Source organism: Lepidochelys kempii, chromosome 14 (genome assembly GCF_965140285.1).
Source record: "Lepidochelys kempii isolate rLepKem1 chromosome 14, rLepKem1.hap1, whole genome shotgun sequence".
Taxonomy (NCBI): Eukaryota; Metazoa; Chordata; order Testudines; family Cheloniidae; genus Lepidochelys; species Lepidochelys kempii.
Window position 1 is genome coordinate 1,368,951 of NC_136393.1, and position 20,199 is coordinate 1,389,149.

At 56.8% G+C, this 20,199-nt stretch overlaps 1 protein-coding gene across 4 annotated transcripts; it reads left to right on the forward strand.

Moving 5' to 3' along the window:
- The first annotated feature begins 46 nt into the window (after positions 1–46).
- Positions 47–12,177, forward strand: C1QTNF1 (C1q and TNF related 1). Of its 4 annotated transcripts, none has more exons than XM_073311013.2 (6): positions 47–146; positions 1,015–1,327; positions 5,358–5,497; positions 7,323–7,463; positions 7,823–7,953; positions 9,174–12,177. In XM_073311013.2, exons 4-6 carry the CDS (start codon positions 7,327–7,329, stop codon positions 9,722–9,724), a joined length of 819 nt encoding a protein of 272 aa, XP_073167114.1. In that variant the 5' UTR covers positions 47–146; positions 1,015–1,327; positions 5,358–5,497; positions 7,323–7,326; the 3' UTR covers positions 9,725–12,177. The 4 variants fall into 4 exon arrangements, with proteins under 4 accessions (XP_073167114.1, XP_073167116.1, XP_073167115.1 ...); XM_073311015.2 differs by having other exon boundaries at positions 7,326–7,463; XM_073311014.2 differs by lacking the exon at positions 1,015–1,327.
- Positions 12,178–20,199: the final 8,022 nt, after the last annotated feature.

A 20,199-nucleotide genomic window follows, 5' to 3' on the forward strand; every position in this document is an offset into this window, starting at 1 on the left:
CCCCGCTCCCAGCTGCTTTTTCTTGGCATTCACAGGGGTTAAGGAATTACCCAGGCAAGGGTGTGAGCACAGCCCAGCATTCCCGGCTGCTCCCCCTGCACTCGCCCAGCAGCTGGAGGACAGGGAGGACCGGAGAGTGCAGCCAGGTACAGATACAATGAGGGACAGACGCTGCTCCCAGGCCAGGGCTTGGGCCCAAGCAGCTGCTGCTCTCATTAAACCAACCCAAGAGAACAGACGCTAGGGGACGGGCCTGCCCTGGGCCCAGGGATGAACTGGAGAATGTGGGCCAACCCTGCTTCTGGGCCTGGAGCCTTCCTCTCCTGGGGAGAACCCAGAGTCCCAGCTGGTGGGTGGAACAGGGATGGCTCCGGGGTTAGATCAGTAAAGCATAGGCCCCCTGCCCTGGCACTCACTCCCCATAGGGAGCTGAGAGCTGTGGCGGCGGCTCCCCAAAGTGCCATACACCCATGGGGATTGGGGAGCCCTACTGCCAAATGCCCTGGAGAAGCCCAGCCCTCTCCTCACACACCGAGGGGCACAGGCTGTGTTCCCTGTACGTGAGCAGCCTGCAGCCTCCCCTCCCGCACGCAGCAGGGCAGCTGTCTCAGCTGCAGTCTGCAGCCAGCCCAACCTGGGCTCTGGCACAGCACCCTAGGAGCTGGCCCTGGATTTCTGTGCCCAGCTGGCACAGGCTTTGGCTGTACCTGTGAAAATAACTTCCCCAGCTCCTGGGCTGCCCGGCACCGTTCAGGTTTTGGACACGCCTGGGGGCTTGGCCAAGAACCTTGTGACATTGCAGGGGATTTGGACTTGTCATTCTGCTGAGCTGAACCACTTGGAGGATGGTGCCTGCTGGGGTCCTTCCCCCTTGGCTCCAGCCTCAGACATCTGGAGTTATGTCCTGGCCCATTAAACCTACCATCGTTGTCCTGGGCAGAGCGGGCGGCAGTGCTGGGCCTGGCAGGGGCTGGGCGCACACATGGTTAACACAGGCCCTGCTCTCTGCCGCAGCTCACATCTGGCAGGGGGAGGGCTGCTTTGCCGGGTTTGTCCCTTTTCTTCCCTCTCCTCCTTTACGCTGGAGAGAGTGCGTTTCCGCTCGGGCCGTCGGAGGCGCAGAGGCTGCGATAGAGGGGCAGAGAGAAGAGCTGCCTTGGGCCAGGCCCCCCACTTCCCTCCTCCCTGCACCCCAGTGTGGGGTGGAAGTGGGAGCTCAAAGGGGATGCTCTAGGGAGACGAAACGCACCGAGAGAGGGCGAGAGAAACGATTCCAGCACAGCCAGCACCTTGGGCTCCAGCCACTGAGGCGTCAAACCTGCCACAAGTACGTGTGAGGACGGGTGGGTGGGCTGGCAAGGCCCTGGGTGTTTGTGCTGTGGGCATCAGGGATGGTTAGCAGCTTGCCAGATGCCAGGGGCTGCCCCTGTTCAAATAGCCAAACAAAGGCAGCTCCCGGGGCCTCAGCTGGAGCTCACCTGGGATCAAGGTACACGGCTTCCCCACTGCGTGAGCTCGCCAGCAGCAGGGCACACACGCAGCCCTCAGCTTGGGCCAAAGCCCGCACTTCCAGGGGAGCGGCCCGCTCCGGAGGGCTGAGGTCTGCGGCCCTGGAGCCCAGGCTGGGAAATGGCTGTTCAGAGTTTGGCAATGCTTGTTCAGATCTCCTGCTGTCCCGTGCCGCTCCGTCTGGGCTGACAGAGGCAGGGCCAGGAGCGCTAAGCACACACCTCCGCGTTCCCTAGCACGGCTCGGAGCAGCTCTGCTCAGCCCTGCGCTCCCACAGCAGTCGCTGGCGGTGCCCGGCCTGCACTCTTCCCCGGGCAGGGCTGGCGTCAACAACCAAGGTGCCCCGGCCCTACTCAGTCCTTACACCAGACACCTGGGGCAAAGTCCCTTAAGGACAGGCAGTGCCACTTCCCGGGCACACTCTGGCATGTCTGGGGGGGCGGGGGAGTGATGCGCTTGCTTGATCCCATGCCCATTGCAGTGTTTCTCTCCAGTGTTTGCTGGGTAAGAGGATCTCGTTGCCTGGCTGTGTCACAAGAGGCCAGGGAAGGCCTGTGTCTGCATCATGTCCTTGCACCCTAGGAACCTGATGTCTCCCCCCACCCAAGGACAGGGGAAGCAGGGTGGGCACACAGTCCAGCTGCCCTTCTCCAGCTCCCCTTCCCCATGCCTATCAGGTCTTGCCTGGGCCTCTCCTCCTCTCACTCACTGGGATCTGTGCTCGTTTCAGCCCGGTCCTTAATGCTGCCTAGAATTTATGTCAGGATGTTTTGACTTACAGGCTTGATGCTTTATCGGGAAGTAAATTTACATATCCCAGGCTCCTCCTGGAGAGTTTCCAGCCTGGGCAGGAAAAAACAAAGTCCCGGTAGTAAGCGTGTAAGCGTGTGTGTGTGTGTGTGTGTGTAGCTGTGCAAGGTGGTGAGTGTGAGCTCTGCCAGCTCGGTGCACAACATGCGAGGGGTGTGTACACGTGCTTGCCTCCTTTTCCTGCCCCAGGATGGCCTGGGAAACGAACAGCTTTGTCTCAGTGGGAATTTCCTGGTTAAGGATCGTCAGCCCAGCTGAACAGACCCCCAGGAAACGCCTAACTTACCTGGAAGCCTCTTTGCCCTGGCTTATTATACAGCAGAGGGAGAGACAGACTTCCACAGTCACAGCGTGTGCGTCTCTGCACACTCAGGCACCCTTGCACACTCACCCATGTGCATGCACGAGTACACTGGCACATGCTCCCAAGCACACAGCCAAAGGGCAGCATAGGGTTAAGGAAACCAGGCCTGTCAGGGCATCACTGCTTCCCAGGGGGCTCCTCTGGAATTCTCTCTCTCCCTGACATTCTCCAGCTGATTTGCTCTGTGTCTCTATTCCTGAGAGAGGGGAAGGAGGGGGCAGGTCAGCGGGGGAGTGATGGACAGTCACGGTGGGGAGAGGCTGGGGAGCAGGGAAGAGAGCACGAGGCACCCCAGCTCCAACCCCCGCCGTGCATCCTGCGAGGGCGATGGGAGGGCACAGGCGTTGCTCAGGGAGTGTGTGCACTCAGGTCACCCTCTGCAGTGGCTAAGCTGCACTGGGAAGGCTCCTAGGCAGGGCAAGGGGGGTTGGTGCCTGGCTGAGCTCAGGTCACGGGGCCTCCCTGAGAGTCTCAGTCTGTGCCCTCTGCCCTTGCTCAGCAGCTGAGAGCGCTGGAGAGGGCCCTGTGTCCCTGCTGTGCTGGAGCCGGGGGCACCCAGCCTCCCCCACACCCTCCTTTAGAAGGTGGGGCAGGCACCTGGGGGGATGAGTGAGGGGATGGAACCTTTGCCAAGAGTACACGTGAGCTGGGATTTCCCTTCAGTGACTCTCCCGCCATCCCCAGCCCTCCCCTCCCCACCTCTGTTCCCCTTTCCCTCTGGGCTGCTCTCAGCTGTAATTAACAGGACTCAGAAACCAAATATTCTGCCCTTGAGCTCCCTCCACAAACGAGAGAGCTGAGGAATTTGCAGATGCCCTGATGTGTCTGAGTGCTCATGCAGCCCATGTGTCCCGTGCATCCAAGTGTCCCTATTCTGAGCCTGGCTTTAAAAGCAAAAGCAAATTCTGCCGTAACCACCTGACCCCAATGCCTCTGCCTTTACCTGTCCCGGCAGGGCCTGGTTTCCAGAGGCACCAGGCCAAGGGGAGCTGGGGGCACTCAGCACCTCTCTGGATTGGGCCGTGGGGGGAAAAGTGCTGCAGCACCCTGGGCTGGAGCAGCTTTAGCTAGCAATGCCTAGGCAGTGCCTATGCCACCTCTTCCCCCCCGTCCCCGGGCTGTCCAGCACGAGGCCTGTAGCTGCGGCCGTGCTCTCCACGCCAGCGCCTGGCTTCTCCGGCACGTCCCCCTGAAAAGCCTTGGATCCTGCTACCCCCATCTGCGCCTGCGTGTCTGCAGAGGGCCCTGTCCATGCCCCTCGTCACCCACTCCAGAGGGCCCGGGGGTCCCTGTGTGCCAGCCGAGCTGCTGCAGGCCAGGAGATGCCGAGGGCTCTGCCCCTCTCCCTGGCGTCGGCTGGACTCTGCCGCGACACAAAAGGGGCCGAGCAGGATAAGCACGAGGGAGAGCGTCTGCCCAGCGTGGAGCGTGGTGCCATGGGTGAATGCAAATATTGTCCTTGGCCCCATGCTGAGCACACGGTCCCAAGCTGCCAAGAGCCGCTCTCCTTCGGCTGCTGGCTCGCAGCTGGGCTCCTGCTTGCCAGAAGACTTCAATGTCTCTGGAAAAACAGGCTTTGTTTCCTTAAACCTCTTTCTGAAAAGAGACCCTGGGCAGGCTCCTGCTGAATGCTGGCAGCCAGCTGAGCCACTGGCTTCTGATCCCAGGGTGGAGGCTGGCCCCTTTGCTGCTGCCCCTTTTGTGTTCTGTGGGGAGAGGGCCTGGCCCTGACAGTGCAATGTGCCCCTTCTCGCCCACGCTGCCAGGCGTAAGCGATGACACGGGGTGCCAGATAGGGAGGTGGGGGGATAGCTGAGTGCACAGATCTGGGCTGCTTGTGGGTGCTGCTTGCATAGGGGGCCACCCCACTCTGTGGGGAGGGCTGAAGTGCCCCTCAGCTAGGGGACAGGGCGCATCCACAGGCAGAGGTGCATACCCCTCAGAGAGGGAGAGCCCCTTTCCCCATCCATTAATGCCAGACACTCCACTCCAGACACTCCAGACTCCCACTCCAGCCACTCTCCCACTGAACTCCCCCTTGGCCCTCCCTTTTCCCCTTTCCCATTCAGGGGGTTTCTTCCCTTGCAGGGAATTCCTTGCTGTGGCCTGTCCTCTGGGGCTGGAAGGGGACAAGCAGTCCTGTGTGCCTCGGCAGGGCTTGGTGGCAGCAGAGAGGCAGGTGCTAGCAAAAAGCCTCCTCTCCGAGCCCAGTACTGGGGGGCTGGGAGGAGAACAAGGGGGCTGAGCTGGGGAGATGCTGCTCCTGAGCGCCCAGCCCGCCCTGCGGCACCATGGTGCTGCTGCCCACATGGCCACTGTCCAGGGGAGGGGCATGGGAGGAGGGACGCGCCCCAATGAGAGACGCGCCCCCACCCCCAGCTCTGCCCTCTCCTGGGCCCTTGGAGCTGCTCAGGCAGGCGGCTGGTGGGACCCGGGTCTGAGGAGGGCTCTGGTGCTCGTGCGTCCCTGGGGCAGTCAGGCAAGGGGCTCGTTACGCAGGGAAGGCCTGGCCTTACCGGAGGGGGTCACTGGGGGAAGCATGCTGAGCCCATGGCGCCCTGCAGACACCTGCTAGTGACCCACCACCCCTGCCCAGTCGTTCGGTTGCCTCTGCAGGCTACAGATCTTCACAGTCATCCCCAGAGATGCCATTATCCACTTACTATTTTTCCAGTCAGCAGGCGAAGCTCGAGCGCCGTGGCCAGGGGTTCGGCAGTCATCACTCCCGACGCCAATGGCAGCAGCCTGAGGAAGGCTTGACTCAGCGTTAGACCAGTTAGCGTGCGAGCCGTGCCCCACCTTCTCCCAACCCAGGTAACTCCCTGCCCAGCGCTGAGTGCGAAGGCCCCGTGGGGACGAGCTGACACAGCATCTGCCCTCCCTGCTCCGGATTTCCCCTCGGCTTGCAGGCGAGCAGTGCCGTCCCAGGGAGCCTTATGCTTAGCTCTGCCGGAGCAGCCCCCGCCCAGCCCAGGACTCCAGGCACTTGTGTGAAGCTGTAGCAGGCCCGCCCGGGTCAGCGAGTGGCATTTGGCTCGGGGTGCTGGGCCCGATGACTCACTGTCACTAGTCCTCCTAGTGCAGCTCCTTTGGGGCTGGGGGCGAGCGGGGTTGAGGCTGTTGAGCGGGGAGGGAGGTTTGTGGCCAGGCCTCTGGCACCTGTGGGGAAGGGCTGGCTCGAGGGAAGGAACAGCTGGAGCAGCCTGCTGTGGCCAGAAGTGTTTTGTGCAAGGCCAGCACAGTGACCACGTCCTGGGCTTGCAGAGACCCAGGCCAGCACTGGGGAAGGGGAGACAGAGCCTAGAGCTGCTCCTGAAAGGGTGATGTGGATTTTAATTCATTGGAGAAGCCGGAGCTAGGGCTGCTGGGTGGGGCCGGCAGGGTCTCTCTTCCTGCCTGCCCCCTATGCAGTGGGCAGCAGCTCAGGATGTGGTGCCTGGCTCTGACCTGCCAGAAGCTCTGAGGAGCCAGAGGTGGGAGCGGCCGACCAGACCCCTTGCCCGGTGCAATGCTTCCCTAATGCCCATCCCCGTGATGGAGCTTCCACCATCTCCCCTGCCTGGTGCAGCTCACTGCCAGGCTGCTTCCCCGCTCAGGGTCTGACTTGCCCCCAGGTGACATGCTCCTGGCGCCTCTCCCTCCAGGTGGGCACGCTGCCAATCCCTTACTGCCCCACCCCACGCCAGCTGTCAGCCCCTCCTGGGCCAGGCTCATGCTCCCCATTGCAACTGGGAGGTGCCTTAAGGACAAAGAACAGCAGCTTCTTCCCCACATCATGGCTCCAGCTCCAGTTCTTGGAGCCCGGCGGCAGCATTCCCATAAACAGCCACTGCAACCAGCAGCAATGCCTGCAGCCCAGCCCGGGGCCCCACGCACTCCTGCACTTGACCCGGGGGCTGGGCCTGGGCCTGGGCGGGCATGTGCACCTGGCAACGCTTTCCTCACGGGGAAGGAGAGGCCAGAGCCTGCTCACTGCTCCTGGTGCAGTGATGGGGTGGGGTGAAGGGAGGCTGCACCCCCCCATGGGACTCTAGCCCAGTCCAAACCCACTGCAGGAAGGACAAGCTGCAGCCAGGAGACCAGCAATTACACCAACCCTGCCTGCCCTGCCTGCACTGCCAGGGCATGTACCAGGCTTGCGGGCCCTGGCAACGTGCCCACCCCAGCCTAGGGCACCCCTTAGGCCCTCAGGGCAGGGGGCTCTGGGGCCAGGAAGGGCCCTGCAGCCTCTCCAAGCTGGGCCTACCCAGGGCACCCACAGACCTTGTGACCCAGTTCTCAGCAGCTCCTTGGTGCTGCAAGGGTGGGGTTGCCAACCCTCAGGATTGACCTGGAGTCTCCAGGAATTAAAGATGAATCTTTAATTAAAGATTATGTCATGTGATTAACTCTCCAGGAATACGTCCAACCAAAACTGGCAACCCTAGGTGAGGCCAAGGCAGTCCAGACCCCCATGCCCTTCCCCACAGCTCTACAGGCTGCCTCTCCCCACACCCAGCCCAGCGGGGGGTGCACTGCGTTTCCATCTCCCCCACCCAGGAAGGCTCTGGGACAAACCCACCACTGTTCTGGGGCCTGTCCAGAGCGCCTGGCAGCTGCAGCTGGCAGGGGCTGACCTCCCCGCTGGCCTTTCCCCCAGTAGGATGGAGGGGCCCTGGACACTGAGCTGCCTGCTGCTGGCCTGCCTGCTGCTGCCCGACTCCATGCTGAGCCAGCCCAGCCGCCCCGAGGAGGAGCAGGGAGAGGCAACGCGGGCACCGTCTCACCGCCACGCTGCCAGGTTAGGGGGCAGGGGCGCCAACTCTGACGGGGCTTCCACTGGGCTCTTTTGGCTCACAGAACAGCCAGCACATGGCCTGAGCTGGAGCAGGCCCTGCCCCAGGTGGGGCAATAGGCGGTGGGGTACTCCCCAGCTGGGGCGCATGGCGGGAGGGCAGCAGCTCACCTCTCCACTGCTCAGGGGAGTGGGCTTGGGCAGGACCCTGGGGTGGCCAGCTTCCTCCACACACAGCAGATCCCAAGGGCAGCAGCTCCCCTCGCCTCCACAGTGCACCCCGGGGCAGCGCCCTCGTCCCAGAGTCGCTGAGCCTGCTTCCCAGCTCCCGCCCTGAGAGCTGCTCTCTGATTGGTACCTCCCAGGGCCGAACGGGACCCCGAGAAATATCATCGCAACCCGGATGAGCAGCCTCCCCCCTCCCAGTGTGTGCGCTGCTGCGACCCCCCCACGCACTCCTCTGCCCTGCCCCACATCAACATCACCATCCTGAAAGGTAAGAGGACCCAGCCACAGGGGGGCCTGGGACAGAATCCTGGATCCACGAGGACAGGCGAAATCCTGCTCCCCATAGCAGTGTCTGGACTGGAGGGCAGTGAGAGGCCAGAGGCTGGGGCAGAACAGAGCTCTGCGTCTCCACCTTCCCTCATAGCCTCGTCCACAAGGCGGCCAGTGCTGCCCTGCGATGCAGAGTGGGTGTCAGGTGCTCTCAGCTCATCCTGGGGCCCCTGGCACCCCTGAGTGCTGGGCAGGGGGAAATTGGCTTTTAGGGAGGGCCTGAAACACCACCTGGCCTCCATGTTACCAGGGCACCGAGCAGCATTGCACATCTGGAGCGTCTTCCCAGGACCACATGTAGGGCTGGGCTCCAGCTGCTGCCGTCACTTGTCTCCCTGGGCCACCACTTTGGTCACTGGGGCTGCTGCTCTTGGACAAACCTCATGGTTCAGTTTCTTTAGCACCACCCCCCCACAAAGGGCCAGATTTGGAAACGCTCCTTGTGCTAAAGCCAGGGGCCAGAGGCTAGAACCCCCAATCCAAGTCACTGCACAGAGCAAAGCTGGGGGTGCAGGCATCGACCAGGGAGCACCGGGGTAGCGGAGGACATGGGTCTGGGCATGGTCAGGGGACTTGGGAGCACAGGGAGCATTTTGTTCTGGCCTGGGCCCTCTCGGTATCATCCATGGGCAGAACTGGACTCAGCCTCAGCCCCAGGGCTGCAGGGAAGGGGACTCTCCTACAGCCTGGAGGGTACAGGTGGGAATCAGCCCAGAATCTGAGCAAAGACACTGGGCGTTAAAACCACTGGGCGCCTGGCACGGCTGCAAGGATGCGCTGGGCCTGCAGGGCAGCCGGAGCTGGCAGCCTGTGCGTGGAGCTGCAGGAATGCCCAGGGGGAAGCTCGGTGGCTGAGAAAGCTGGAGTCCCTGCAGAGTGGGGCTGGCAGGGCACCGAGTCTTGGGGGTGGCAACGCAGTCCAAGCAAAGCCCTGGGGGGCGGGTGGCCTCCGGGGAGAGAGCTGTATCACGTGGGGTGCTGCAGTGAGGCTGAGCAGGCTCTCGGCTCTGCTTGGGAGCCCATTTTGCTGGGCCCGGCTCACGCCCGGGGGCTGGCACTATGGCTGTCTGCTTCATCCAGCCCCGGCTGGCTGGTCTGAGTGGGCAAGGATGGTGCTGGGCTCTCCAGTGCAAACAATGTCCATCTTGCCTTGCCCAGGTGAGAAGGGGGACAGGGGCGAGCGAGGCCTGCAGGGGAAGTTTGGCAAAGCCGGATCGGCAGGCAGCAGGGGCCACATGGGGCCCAAGGGACAGAAGGGGAGCATCGGGGCCATGGGGGAGCCATGCAAAAGTCACTACGCTGCGTTCTCCGTGGGCCGCAAGAAGCCCCTGCACAGCAACGACTACTACCAGACGCTGATCTTCGACACCGAGTTTGTCAACCTCTACGGCCACTTCAACATGTTCACAGGCAGGTTCTACTGCTACGTGCCCGGCATCTACTACTTTGCGCTCAATGTGCACACCTGGAACCAGAAGGAGACCTACCTGCACATCGTGAAGAACGGGGCGGAGGTCGTGATCCTCTATGCCCAGATGAGCGACCGGAGCATCATGCAGAGCCAGAGCGTCATGCTGGAGCTGCAGGAGCAGGACGAGGTCTGGGTGCGGCTCTTCAAAGGCGAGCGGGAGAACGCCGTCTTCAGCGATGAGTACGACACCTACGTCACCTTCAGCGGCTACCTGATCAAGCACAGCGGGGAGCCCTGACCCCAGGCCTGGGCTGTCCGGCTAGTCCTCCCCCAAGGCTGACCTCGGAGCTCACCTCTCCTGCCATAACCCACTCTCCTGCTTCTCTCCTCTTCCTGGTAGCAGACCCTGTCGCAGACCACCCAGCCCTGTCATGCCTGTGCCCGCTCCCTGCTCCCCTTCCTCAGCTGGGGCACAACCCTCTCCAGGGTCAGGTGCTCTAATGCCGTCAGTGGCTGTATAAATATGGAAGTGCCCCTTCCCCCCCCCACGTGCCATGCTCAGGTAACCGGGATGAGATGTATGGGCCGGGATTCCCCAGCCTCCCTGCTGGCGTGATTTGTGATAGGAAGAGCTATTCCAGCGAGGGAAACAGGCAGATGGCACGGGCTGGTATTCATTGGGATGGGTGGGGGGGTCTCAACACAGCCACCGCAGAAGCCAGTGCTGGGGTGAGGAGCCTCCCACAGGTGTGCGCTTTGGACACATTTGCCTAGTGGCTAACAAATCCAAGTCCTGGCACACACTTTTACAGCAGTTTAATGGTGCCCCATTCTGGTACAGTTACGTGGGTGCCGACATGGCCTCACGGCAGGGGCCAGCATCCCTGGTTGAGCAGTGCTTCTTCTGTCCTTGCCCAGGAGCACCAAGGAGGCACAGGGCTCCCTGCTGGGAAGGACAGGGAAATGGCAGCTCCCTGGAGGCCTCTGCTTCATTCACAGGGACCCTAGGATTTATAGGGTGCAGAGATGCCATCTAGCAGCAGCAGGTGCTCTAGGGACCTGCCTTGCTGGCTGTGAGTGGAGCCTGGGAGCAGCGTGTATCCCCGTGCGTGCAGAGTTACACGGCTCCCAATAAACCCTCCTTCAATGAGAAGCTGGTAGATTGACCTGCTGCAGCTTCCCCTTCCCGCTCTGCTCTGCACCCCACCCACCCTCACACCGTGGCCAGGCCACCAGCGGCACAGGGTCTTGCCAGGGCATGTCTCTGTGCAGGCTCTCGGGATGCACGCCAGGGGTGGGTGCTGACAGCGGTGCTCTGCACTGGAGTCCAGCAGGCCACGAGACCCCAGCAGCTCCCCCCACTCAGGGCACAGTGCGGAATAGCCCTCACCCTGGCCCCGCGCTCCCCAGTGGCTGACGATCACCACCCTAGCTGCTCCCCCTCAGCTGGGGAGCTGCTTTCCAGCTGGCAGCGCTGGTTGCAATGGGCTTGGGCTTAGTCCCTCCTCCCTTGGTTAGTTCTGCTGGTCAGGCTTTTCACTTTTGTCGGTACTACATAGAGCAGGGCCCGGACCAGCGTGCTGCTCCCCCCGGCTCTCTGCACTGCTCTGTAACCACATTAAACGCTGAAAGGGCTGGATTTCTAGCTGGGTCTTGGCTTCAGCTCCTTTCTCTGCTTCACCCACACTCAGAGTCCCTGTGAGGGGACCCTTGGGCCTGGCTGGCTGAGCTGGGACTCTCCCTTTCCTCCATGGGAACCCTGCAAACTGCCTGAACTGGGCCAGTTGGTCTCTGGAGTAGCGGCAGGACTCCAGCCCCACAGCCCCTGCTGGGAGTGCAGGAACCTCTCTACTCTGGGGGCAGCGCCCACACACACACGCCGTTGTGCCTTCCCACTACACACCTTTGCTGCACATCCCTCCTTAGGTACATGGCCCTTGGCATCCCATGTGTGGGGGCAGGGACCCAGTGCTAGGAGCTGGGCATCGCTCTTATGCTCTTCCCTCCCCACCTGGCTGGAGACAGGGATAAAGTCCCTCCCTCCCCACTCCAAGGGGCTTCAGGCCTGCAGCCCTCCTGAAGTGACAGCTAAGCCAGGTACCTGCAGGCTTTGCCCCAAGCACGGACTGCCATGGGGAGGAAGCGCAGGGTGGCAGAGGGCAGCTTGGGAGCACGGCTGGTCCTCAGAGGAGAAGGCATCATGGGGAAGCAGGGGGACCTGGGCTCAGCCAGAAGCAGTCCCACAGGGCGACAGATGGCCAGGGAGGTGAACCTTGTAGCGGCACAGGGCCACTCCAGATACAAGTTGGAGTAAGGATACGTGGTGCTGGGGGAGGCCCGGACACATGCAGGGACAGGATGATGCCAAGGAGATGGGGGACAGGCACACGCAGTGGCAGGGCGAGGAGTACTGCACAACCATTGGGCAGAGCTAGGGAGGGGGTGTGCATTGGCGTTGAAAGTTTGTAGCCACAATATCAAGAGGTAACCTATTTCCCCTTGTTTTTTCCTACCCCCCCCCCCAGACGTTTTTGTTAAACCCTGGATTTATGCTGGAAATGGCCCACCTTGATTATCATACACATTGTAAGGAGAGTGGTCACTTTAGATAAGCTATTACCAGCAGGAGAGGGGGATGGGAGGAGGTATTGGTTCATGGTCTCTGTGTATATAATGTCTTCTGCAGTTTCCACAGTATGCATCCGATGCAGTGAGCTGTAGCTCACGAAAGCTCATGCTCAAATAAATTGGTTAGTCTCTAAGGTGCCACAAGTCCTCCTGTTCTTTTTGCGAATACAGACTAACACTTCTGTTACTCTGAAACCTGAAATACCAAGAGTGGCAGCTAAGCTCTGGGTGCCTAGCCTGGACCCCTGGAGCTCCTTTGCTGATCTGAGAACCAGGTCCTGGTGCCTGTGGCTGGGCTCAGCACAGGACTCCCTGCTGCCGGTGCTTGGCCTTGGCAGCTGAGCAGAGAGCAGGGGCAGCCCTGCTGTCCTGGGCTGGGTGGGTCCTTGGAAGCCGGGGGATGGGCCAGGCAGCTGGCTGGGGGTGGCCTTCCAAGAATAATATTGGGAGAGGCGTTCTGGATCAGAGCAGGGATGAGGTCACGCGTCACGCACGCCAGAGTCTGCCTCATGGGGCCAGGGAAAACATGCCAGGAGCAGCCTCTGGAGTCACGTGTGGTCACAACGTCATTCTCCCTAGCACACACACTTAGGAACCTGCCCCTCCTGGGCCTTAGTTGTATCCAGAACCAACTCTGGGCCAACTGACCAATTCTTCAGTAGCCGTAAACTTAGAAGCCCTTTCTGTCTGCTCCACAGACAAAAGCCTCCTTCATTGGGCACATTGCTATTTGCAACAGACAAACAACTGGAAACAGTTTTTCCTTCAACAGATAAACTGATGCTTTCCACAAATAGTGTCTCACTGCACTGATTACAGAGGGGCTGCCGGGTTAGTCGGTATCGGCAAAACTACGAGGAGTCCTTGTGGCACCTCAGACTACCACATTTATTTGGGCAGGAGCTTTCGTGGGCTAGAACCCACTTCATCAGATGCATGGAGAGGAAAATACAGGAGCAGGTATAAATACACAGCACAGGAAAAGATGGGAATTGCCCTACCGAGTGGGGGGTCAGTGCTAAGGAGGCCAATTCAGTTAGGGTGGATGTGGCCCATTCTCAACAGCTGACAAGACGGGGTGAGTATCAACAGAGGGAAAATTACTTTTTGTCGTGACCAAGCCACTCCCAGTCTCTATTCAGGCCTAATTTCCCTGAGCCCTAGCCAATGCCAGATTCACTTCTGAGATACCAGACAGACACTCAGCAATTTCTTCCACATATGCACTGGCTTTTTGCACAGATAAACGGCCATCTTTCTCAGACAAGAATTCGGAGAAACCCTCCATAGGTAAATCCTTGCCCCTAGCAGACACAGGTTCAAGATTATTTCTTTCCTGTGACTGATTTATGTCAACCTGACGGAACAAAGCTTTAATATCATCCCCAATCAAAAGATCCTTAGGCAATAACTTCCTTACACCAGCTATAACTTCATGTTTAACACCATTGCATTCAAGATGGATTCTGGCTGAAGGCACACTTACAGTGAACTCATAATGACAAGTTTCAGAGTAGCATTTTCGCTGGGTCTGCTTCCTTATCACTGGCAATTAACAGATTTTTTCAGTTCCTGCTCTGGGGCCTTTTTCTTAAAAGACAACCCCTGCTGTCAGCACAATTCTTCCAGGCTTTTTCTGTCAGGATCTTGATCAGGGGTCACTCACTGTGTCATGGAGTCCCCGGGCGATGCTCTGGAACTGCTCCCCATGAAGCCAGTCAGGACTCTGGGGAAGTCTCCTTTCTGTGAGCAGCCTGTCTGGGGGACACCCAGCTCACACAGCTTCCACCTTCCTGGGTCTGACCTTGGAGCATTCAGCATGCTCTGCCCCTCCCTGCGCTTCCCACAGCGAGTCCACCCAGGCGGGGTCTTGGGGAAGCCAGAGGGTCCTGCACCCCAACTTTGCAGTCAGATGCGACTCTCAGCCAGCCAGTAAAACAGATTTATTAGATGACAGGAACACGGTTTAACACAGAGCTTGCAGGTACAGAGAACAGGACCCTTCAGCTGGGTCCATTTTGGGGGGCAGTGAGCCAGACAACCACGTCTGCACTTCACTCCATGTCCCAGCCAGCCCCAAACAAACTCCCTCCAGCCCCTCCTCCTCTGGGCTTTCCCCTTTCCTGGGCCAGGAGGTCACCTGATTCCTTTGTTCTCCAACCCTTTAGCTCTCACCTGGCAGGGGGAAGGGCCCAGGCCATCATTTGCCAGGAAACAGGGTGTCTGCCTTTCTCTGTGTCCAGACCCCTGCACACCCCTGCCTTCTAGGGATCTGCAATGATCATACACCCTTACCCCACCACCTAGATACTTAAGAACTGCATAGGGGAAACTGAGGCACCCCCACAATATTCAGAGGAAACATTAAGAACAGTCCCACTTCGTCACACACTGTTACTGACTTTTAACCCTTAAACTCTCTAATATCAAAATTAATTTTTGACAAGCGTGTGGTTCTGATCCAAAAACCCAATTAACCTGTGGTAATGCGTATCCAAGCACGACTACGCCACTGTGACCGGGGTCCTAGTGGGGAGCGAGCTGTGGTCACTCAATTAGGGTGACCTGCAAAGAAAGAATGGGGCAGACAATCCCCATAAAGCTGGTGGATATTCCAATACTTAGATTTACTAAGCCAGCTAAAACAGCTTCTTTATTACCTTACTGGTTACTCACAAGTCCAAACAACACACTTCCCTTAAAGTGATCCAGCCTCAGGCCTCCATCCAGGTACCCACGTCAAATATGAAAATTTCTGTAAATCTTATTTCATCATATAAAATAAAAGGTTCTACCAATCCCAAAGAATCAGACATGTTACCTAGAATCATAGAATATCAGGGTTGGAAGGGACCTCAGGAGATCATCTAGTCCAACCCCCTGCTCAAAGCAGGACCGATCCCCAACTAAATCATCCCAGCCAGGGCTTTGTCAAGCCTGATCTTAAAAATATCTAAGGAAGGAGATTCCATCATCTCCCTAGGTAACGCATTCCAGTGTTTCACCACCCTCCTAGTGAAAAAGTTTTTCCTAATATCCAACCTAAACCTCCCCCACTGCAACTTGAGACCATTACTCCTTGTTCTGTCATCTGCTACCACTGAGAACAGTCTAGATCCATCCTCTTTGGAACCCCCTTTCAGGTAGTTGAAAGCAGCTATCAAATCCCCCCTCATTCTTCTCTTCCGCAGACTAAACAATCCCAGTTCCCGCAGCCTCTCCTCATGAGTCATGTGTTCCAGTCCCCTAATCATTTTTGTTGCCCTCCGCTGGACGCTTTCCAATTTTTCCACATCCTTCTTGTAGTGTGGGGCCCAAAACTGGACACAGTACTCCAAATGAGGCCTCACCAATGTCGAATAGAGGGGAATGATCATGTCCCTCGATCTGCTGGCAATGCCTCTACGTATACATCCCAAAATGCCATTGGCCTTCTTGGCAACAAGGGCACACTGTTGACTCATATCCAGCTTCTTGTCCACTGTAACCCCAAGGTCCTTCTCTGCAGAACTGCTGCCGAGCCATTCGGTCCCTAGTCTGTAGCGGTGCATGGGATTCTTCCGTCCTAAGTGCAGGACTCTGCACTTGTCCTTGTTGAACCTCATCAGATTTCTTTTGGCCCAATCCTCCAATTTGTCTAGGTCCCTCTGTATCCTATCCCTACCCTCCAGCGTATCTACCTCTTCTCCCAGTTTAGTGTCATCTGCAAACTTGCTGAGGGTGCAATCCACACCATCCTCCAGATCATTTATGAAGATATTGAACAAACCGGCCTGAGGACCAACCCTTGGGGCACTCCACTTGATACCAGCTGCCAACTAGACATGGAGCCATTGATCACTACCCATTGAGCCCGACAATCTAGCCAACTTTCTATCCACCTTATAGTCCATTCATCAAGCCCATACTTCTTTAACTTGCTGGCAAGAATACTGTGGGAGACCGTGTCAAAAGCTTTGCTAAAGTCAAGGAACAACACGTCCACCGCTTTCCCCTCATCCACAGAGCCAGTTATCTCATCATAGAAGGCAATTAGATTAGTCAGGCATGACTTGCCCTTGGTGAATCCATGCTGACTGTTCCTGATCACTTTCCTCTCCTCTAAGTGCTTCAGAATTGATTCCTTGAGGAATCTGCTCCATGATTTTTCCAGGGACTGAGGTGAGGCTGACTGGCCTGTAGTTCCCAGAATCCTCCTTCTTTCCTTTTTTAAAGATGGGCACTACATTAGCCTTTTTCCAGTCGACCGGGACTTCCCCGGATCGCCATGAGTTTTCAAAGATAATGGCCAATGGCTCCGCAATCGCATCTGCCAACTCTTTTAGCACTCTCGGATGCAGCGCATCCGGCCCCATGGACTTGTGCTCGTCCAGCTTTTCTAAATAGTCCCGAACCACTTCTTTCTCCACAGAGGGCTGGTCACCTCCTCCCCATGCTGTGCTGCCCAGTGCAGTAGTCTGGGAGCTGACCCTTGTTCATGAAGACAGAGGCAAAAAAAAGCACTGAGTACATTAGCTTTTTCCACATCCTCTGTCACTAGGTTGCCTCTCTCATTCAGTAAGGCCCACACTTTCCTTGACTTTATTCTTGTTGCTAACATACCTGAAGAAACCCTTCTTGTTACTCTTAATGTCTCTTGCTCGCTGCAACTCCAGGTGTGATTTGGCCTTCCTGATTTCACTCCTGCATCGCCGAGCAATATTTTTATACTCATCCCTGGTCATTTGTCCAATCTTCCATTTCTTGTAAGCTTCTTTTTTGTGTTCAAGATCAGCAAGGATTTCACTGTTAAGCCAAGCTGGTCGCCTGCCATATTTACTATTCTTTCTACACATTGGGATGGTTTGTCCCTGTAACCTCAATAAAGATTCTTTAAAATACAGCCAGCTCTCCTGGACTCCTTTCCCCCTCATGTTATTCTCCCAGGGGATCTTGCCCATCAGTTCCCGGAGGGAATCAAAGTCTGCTTTTCTGAAGTCCAGGGTCCGTATTCTGCTGCTCTCCTTTCTTCCCTGTGTCAGGAACCTGAACTCAACCATCTCATGATCACTGCCTCCCAGGTTCCCATCCACTTTAGCTTCCCCTACTAATTCTTCCCGGTTTGTGAGTAGCAGGTCAAGAAGAGCTCTGCCCCTAGTTGGTTCCTCCAGCACTTGCACCAGGAAATTGTCCCCTATCCTTTCCAAAAACTTCTTGGATTGTCTGTGCACCGCTGTATTGCTCTCCCAGCAGATATCAGGGTGATTGAAGTCTCCCATGAGAACCATGCGATCTAGTAACTTCTGTGAGTTGCCGGAAGAAAGCCTCGTCCACCTCATCCCCCTGGTCCGGTGGTCTATAGCGGACTCCCACCACGACATCACCCTTGTTGCTCACACTTCTCAACTTAATCCAGAGACTCTCAGGTTTTTCTGCAGTTTCATACTGGAACTCTGAGCAGTCATACTGCTCCCTTACATACAGTGCAACTCCCCCACCTTTTCTGCCCTGCCTGTCCTTCCTGAACAGTTTATATCCATCCATGACAGTACTCCAGTCATGTGAGTTATCCCACCAAGTCTCTGTTATTCCAATCACGTCATAATTCCTTGACTGTGCCAGGACTTCCAGTTCTCCCTGCTTGTTTCCCAGGCCTCCCAGGTTATTGAATATTCCAGATCTTACCCAAATACATGCTACAGCCAATTCTTATCAACTAAACTAAACTTTTGTTTCTTAATAAAGAGAGAGTATGATTAAAAGATCAATATACAGACAGGTTTCGGAGTAGCAGCCGTGTTCGTCTGTATCTGCAAAAAGAAGAGGAGGACTTGTGACACCCTGGAGACGAACACATTTATTTGAGCATAAGCTTTCATGGGCTACAGCTCACTCCATCGGGTGCATAGGATGGAACATATAGTAAGAAGATATATATACATACGGAGAACATGAAAAGATGGAAGTAGCCATGCCAACGGTAAGAGGCTAATTAATTAAGATGAGCTATTATCATCAGGAGAAAAAAAACAAAACCCTCCAAGGTTCCTCTCCAAGGTGTCACAAGTCGTCCTCTTCTTTTTGCAGATACAGACGAACACGGCTGCTACTCCGAAACCTGTCTGTATATTGATCTTTTAATCATACTCTCTCTGTATGTATATATATCTTCTTACTACATGTTCCCTCCTATGCATCCGATGAAGTGAGCTGTAGCCTATGAAAGCTCACGCTCAAATAAATGTGTTCGTCTCTAAGGTGCCACAAGTCCTCCTGTTCTTTTTGAATAGACAGACAGACATGAGTTCAATTCATTGAGGTGCAGATTCATAGCAGAGATGGTGAGCTTTGTAGTTGCACAGAGTTCTTTCAGAAATAGTTCACAGGTTATAGTCCAATGTCCAAATCTCATATTCAGGGCATACCAGCATAGCTCGGACCTCAGTCTTGTGACTCAAACTTCCCCTGACGAAGCCTAAGCAGATCTGAGATGACTGAATCAGGACCCAAGGATCTTTTATACCATTTCATGTCCTCTTTGAGAAGTTGGAATTTCCTTGGGGAACAAAAGGTAATTAGGATGCCTTTGAAGGAGGTCCACCACCAGTAACATAAGGCCCTTTGTTTGTTCCTCCACTATTCACAGTACATTTCAAAGAGAGATGAACACGAGATATCCCGTGTTTACAATTCATTTTAATGCTAGGGTGTTCTTTTGATCTCTGAACTATCAGAATACAGCATAGAGAGGGACTGTTGATTACATTGTATGATTTGTACATTGTATGATTTACATTGTACATTGATTGTATATGTATGACTCTGCTCATACATATGTAAATACACAAAAACACAAACATTATCTCCCCACATGTCTTTTGAGGGTTATTTATTTTGCAGGATGTTTAACCGTTTCTGGCTATGCATCACGGACCTGTTCCCAGGAACATTAAAAAGAAATCCAAACACGACTTCTGTGGGCAAAGCTGTGTCTTTAAAGGGCCATTGCCAGCGAAAGCCAGGCTGCAAACACTGGCTTTGACACACCAAGCAGCTGTCTCTCCAGTGTTTCCTAAAATAGCCCCAAGAAGAGCTGTTTTAAAGCAAACACGTTTCCTGGCAGCATATGAGCCAACGCTGCTGCACCGAGGACCCGCAATGCTGACTTCAGGGGTGCCCACTGGCTGAGCTGAGAGAGCCTCTCAAGCCCCAGGCCCTGCTCTGCCAGACACCCGGAGTGATTCTGGACAAATCCTCAGTTGCCAGATGGACCCCAGGGATCACAGCCCTGCCCTACTGCACAGGGGGAGGGGAACATGAAATACCGCAAAATGCCCAGACTCTACGGTGATGGGGGTCGGGGTGGGGGCAGATAATTACCCGAGAAGACAGAGGGATTTTTTAAAAATCTCATGCATTGTCTATTCCCGGAGAAGGCTAGGAGCTCCCATAGGGTCCTACCAACCCCGGCCACTGTGCTGAGCCTGCAGCCAGAGAGGGCAGGAGGGACAAGGCTGAGAAACAGACTCGCCAACTCCCGACAAATGGCTGCTCCTGGTTCACTGTCCGTGGGGAGCCTGGTGCAGAAAAGGGGGTGCTGTCCTGAGCCAGGAGCCTGTCTGTGGAACCGCGCTGGCTAGTGCCAAGGCCTGACGGCAGCTCTCAGGGGGAAGGCTTGCCTCTCCCCTGCCTGTCCCCCCCGCCTTTCCCCTGCCTGTCTCACCTTTCTCTCCCCCGCCTTTCCCCTGCCTATCTCCCCTGCCTTTCCCCTGCCTGTCTCCCCTTTCTCTCCCCCACCTTTCCCCCGCCTGTCTCACCTGTCTCTCCCCCGCCTTTCTCCTGCCTGTCTCTCCCCCGCCTTTCTCATCTCCCTGTCTCCAGCCTGTCTCACTTTTAGTCTGTCAGAGCAGGGCGGTGGCCACCTGTTCCCCTTCAGGCAGCTGAGGTTGGGAGAGGGGGGCAGAGGGGCAGGGAGGGGGGAGGTAACAAGGGGGGCAGAGGGGCAGGGAGGGGGAGGTAAGAAGGGGTGTCACAGAGTCCCCGGGCGATGCTCTGGAACTGCTCCCCATGAAGCCAGGCAGGACTCTGGGGAAGTCTCCTCTCTGGGAGCAGCCTGTCTGCCGGACACACAGCTCACCCAGCTTCCACCTTCCTGGGTCTGACCTC

Coding starts and splice junctions, on each gene's coding strand:
- C1QTNF1 (XM_073311013.2), top strand. CDS start 7,327: ATGGAGGGGCCCTGGACACTGAGCTGCCTGCTGCTGGCCTGCCTGCTG. Junction 7,464..7,822: donor TCTCACCGCCACGCTGCCAG/GTTAGGGGGCAG, acceptor GGTACCTCCCAG/GGCCGAACGGGACCCCGAGA. Junction 7,954..9,173: donor CAACATCACCATCCTGAAAG/GTAAGAGGACCC, acceptor TGCCTTGCCCAG/GTGAGAAGGGGGACAGGGGC.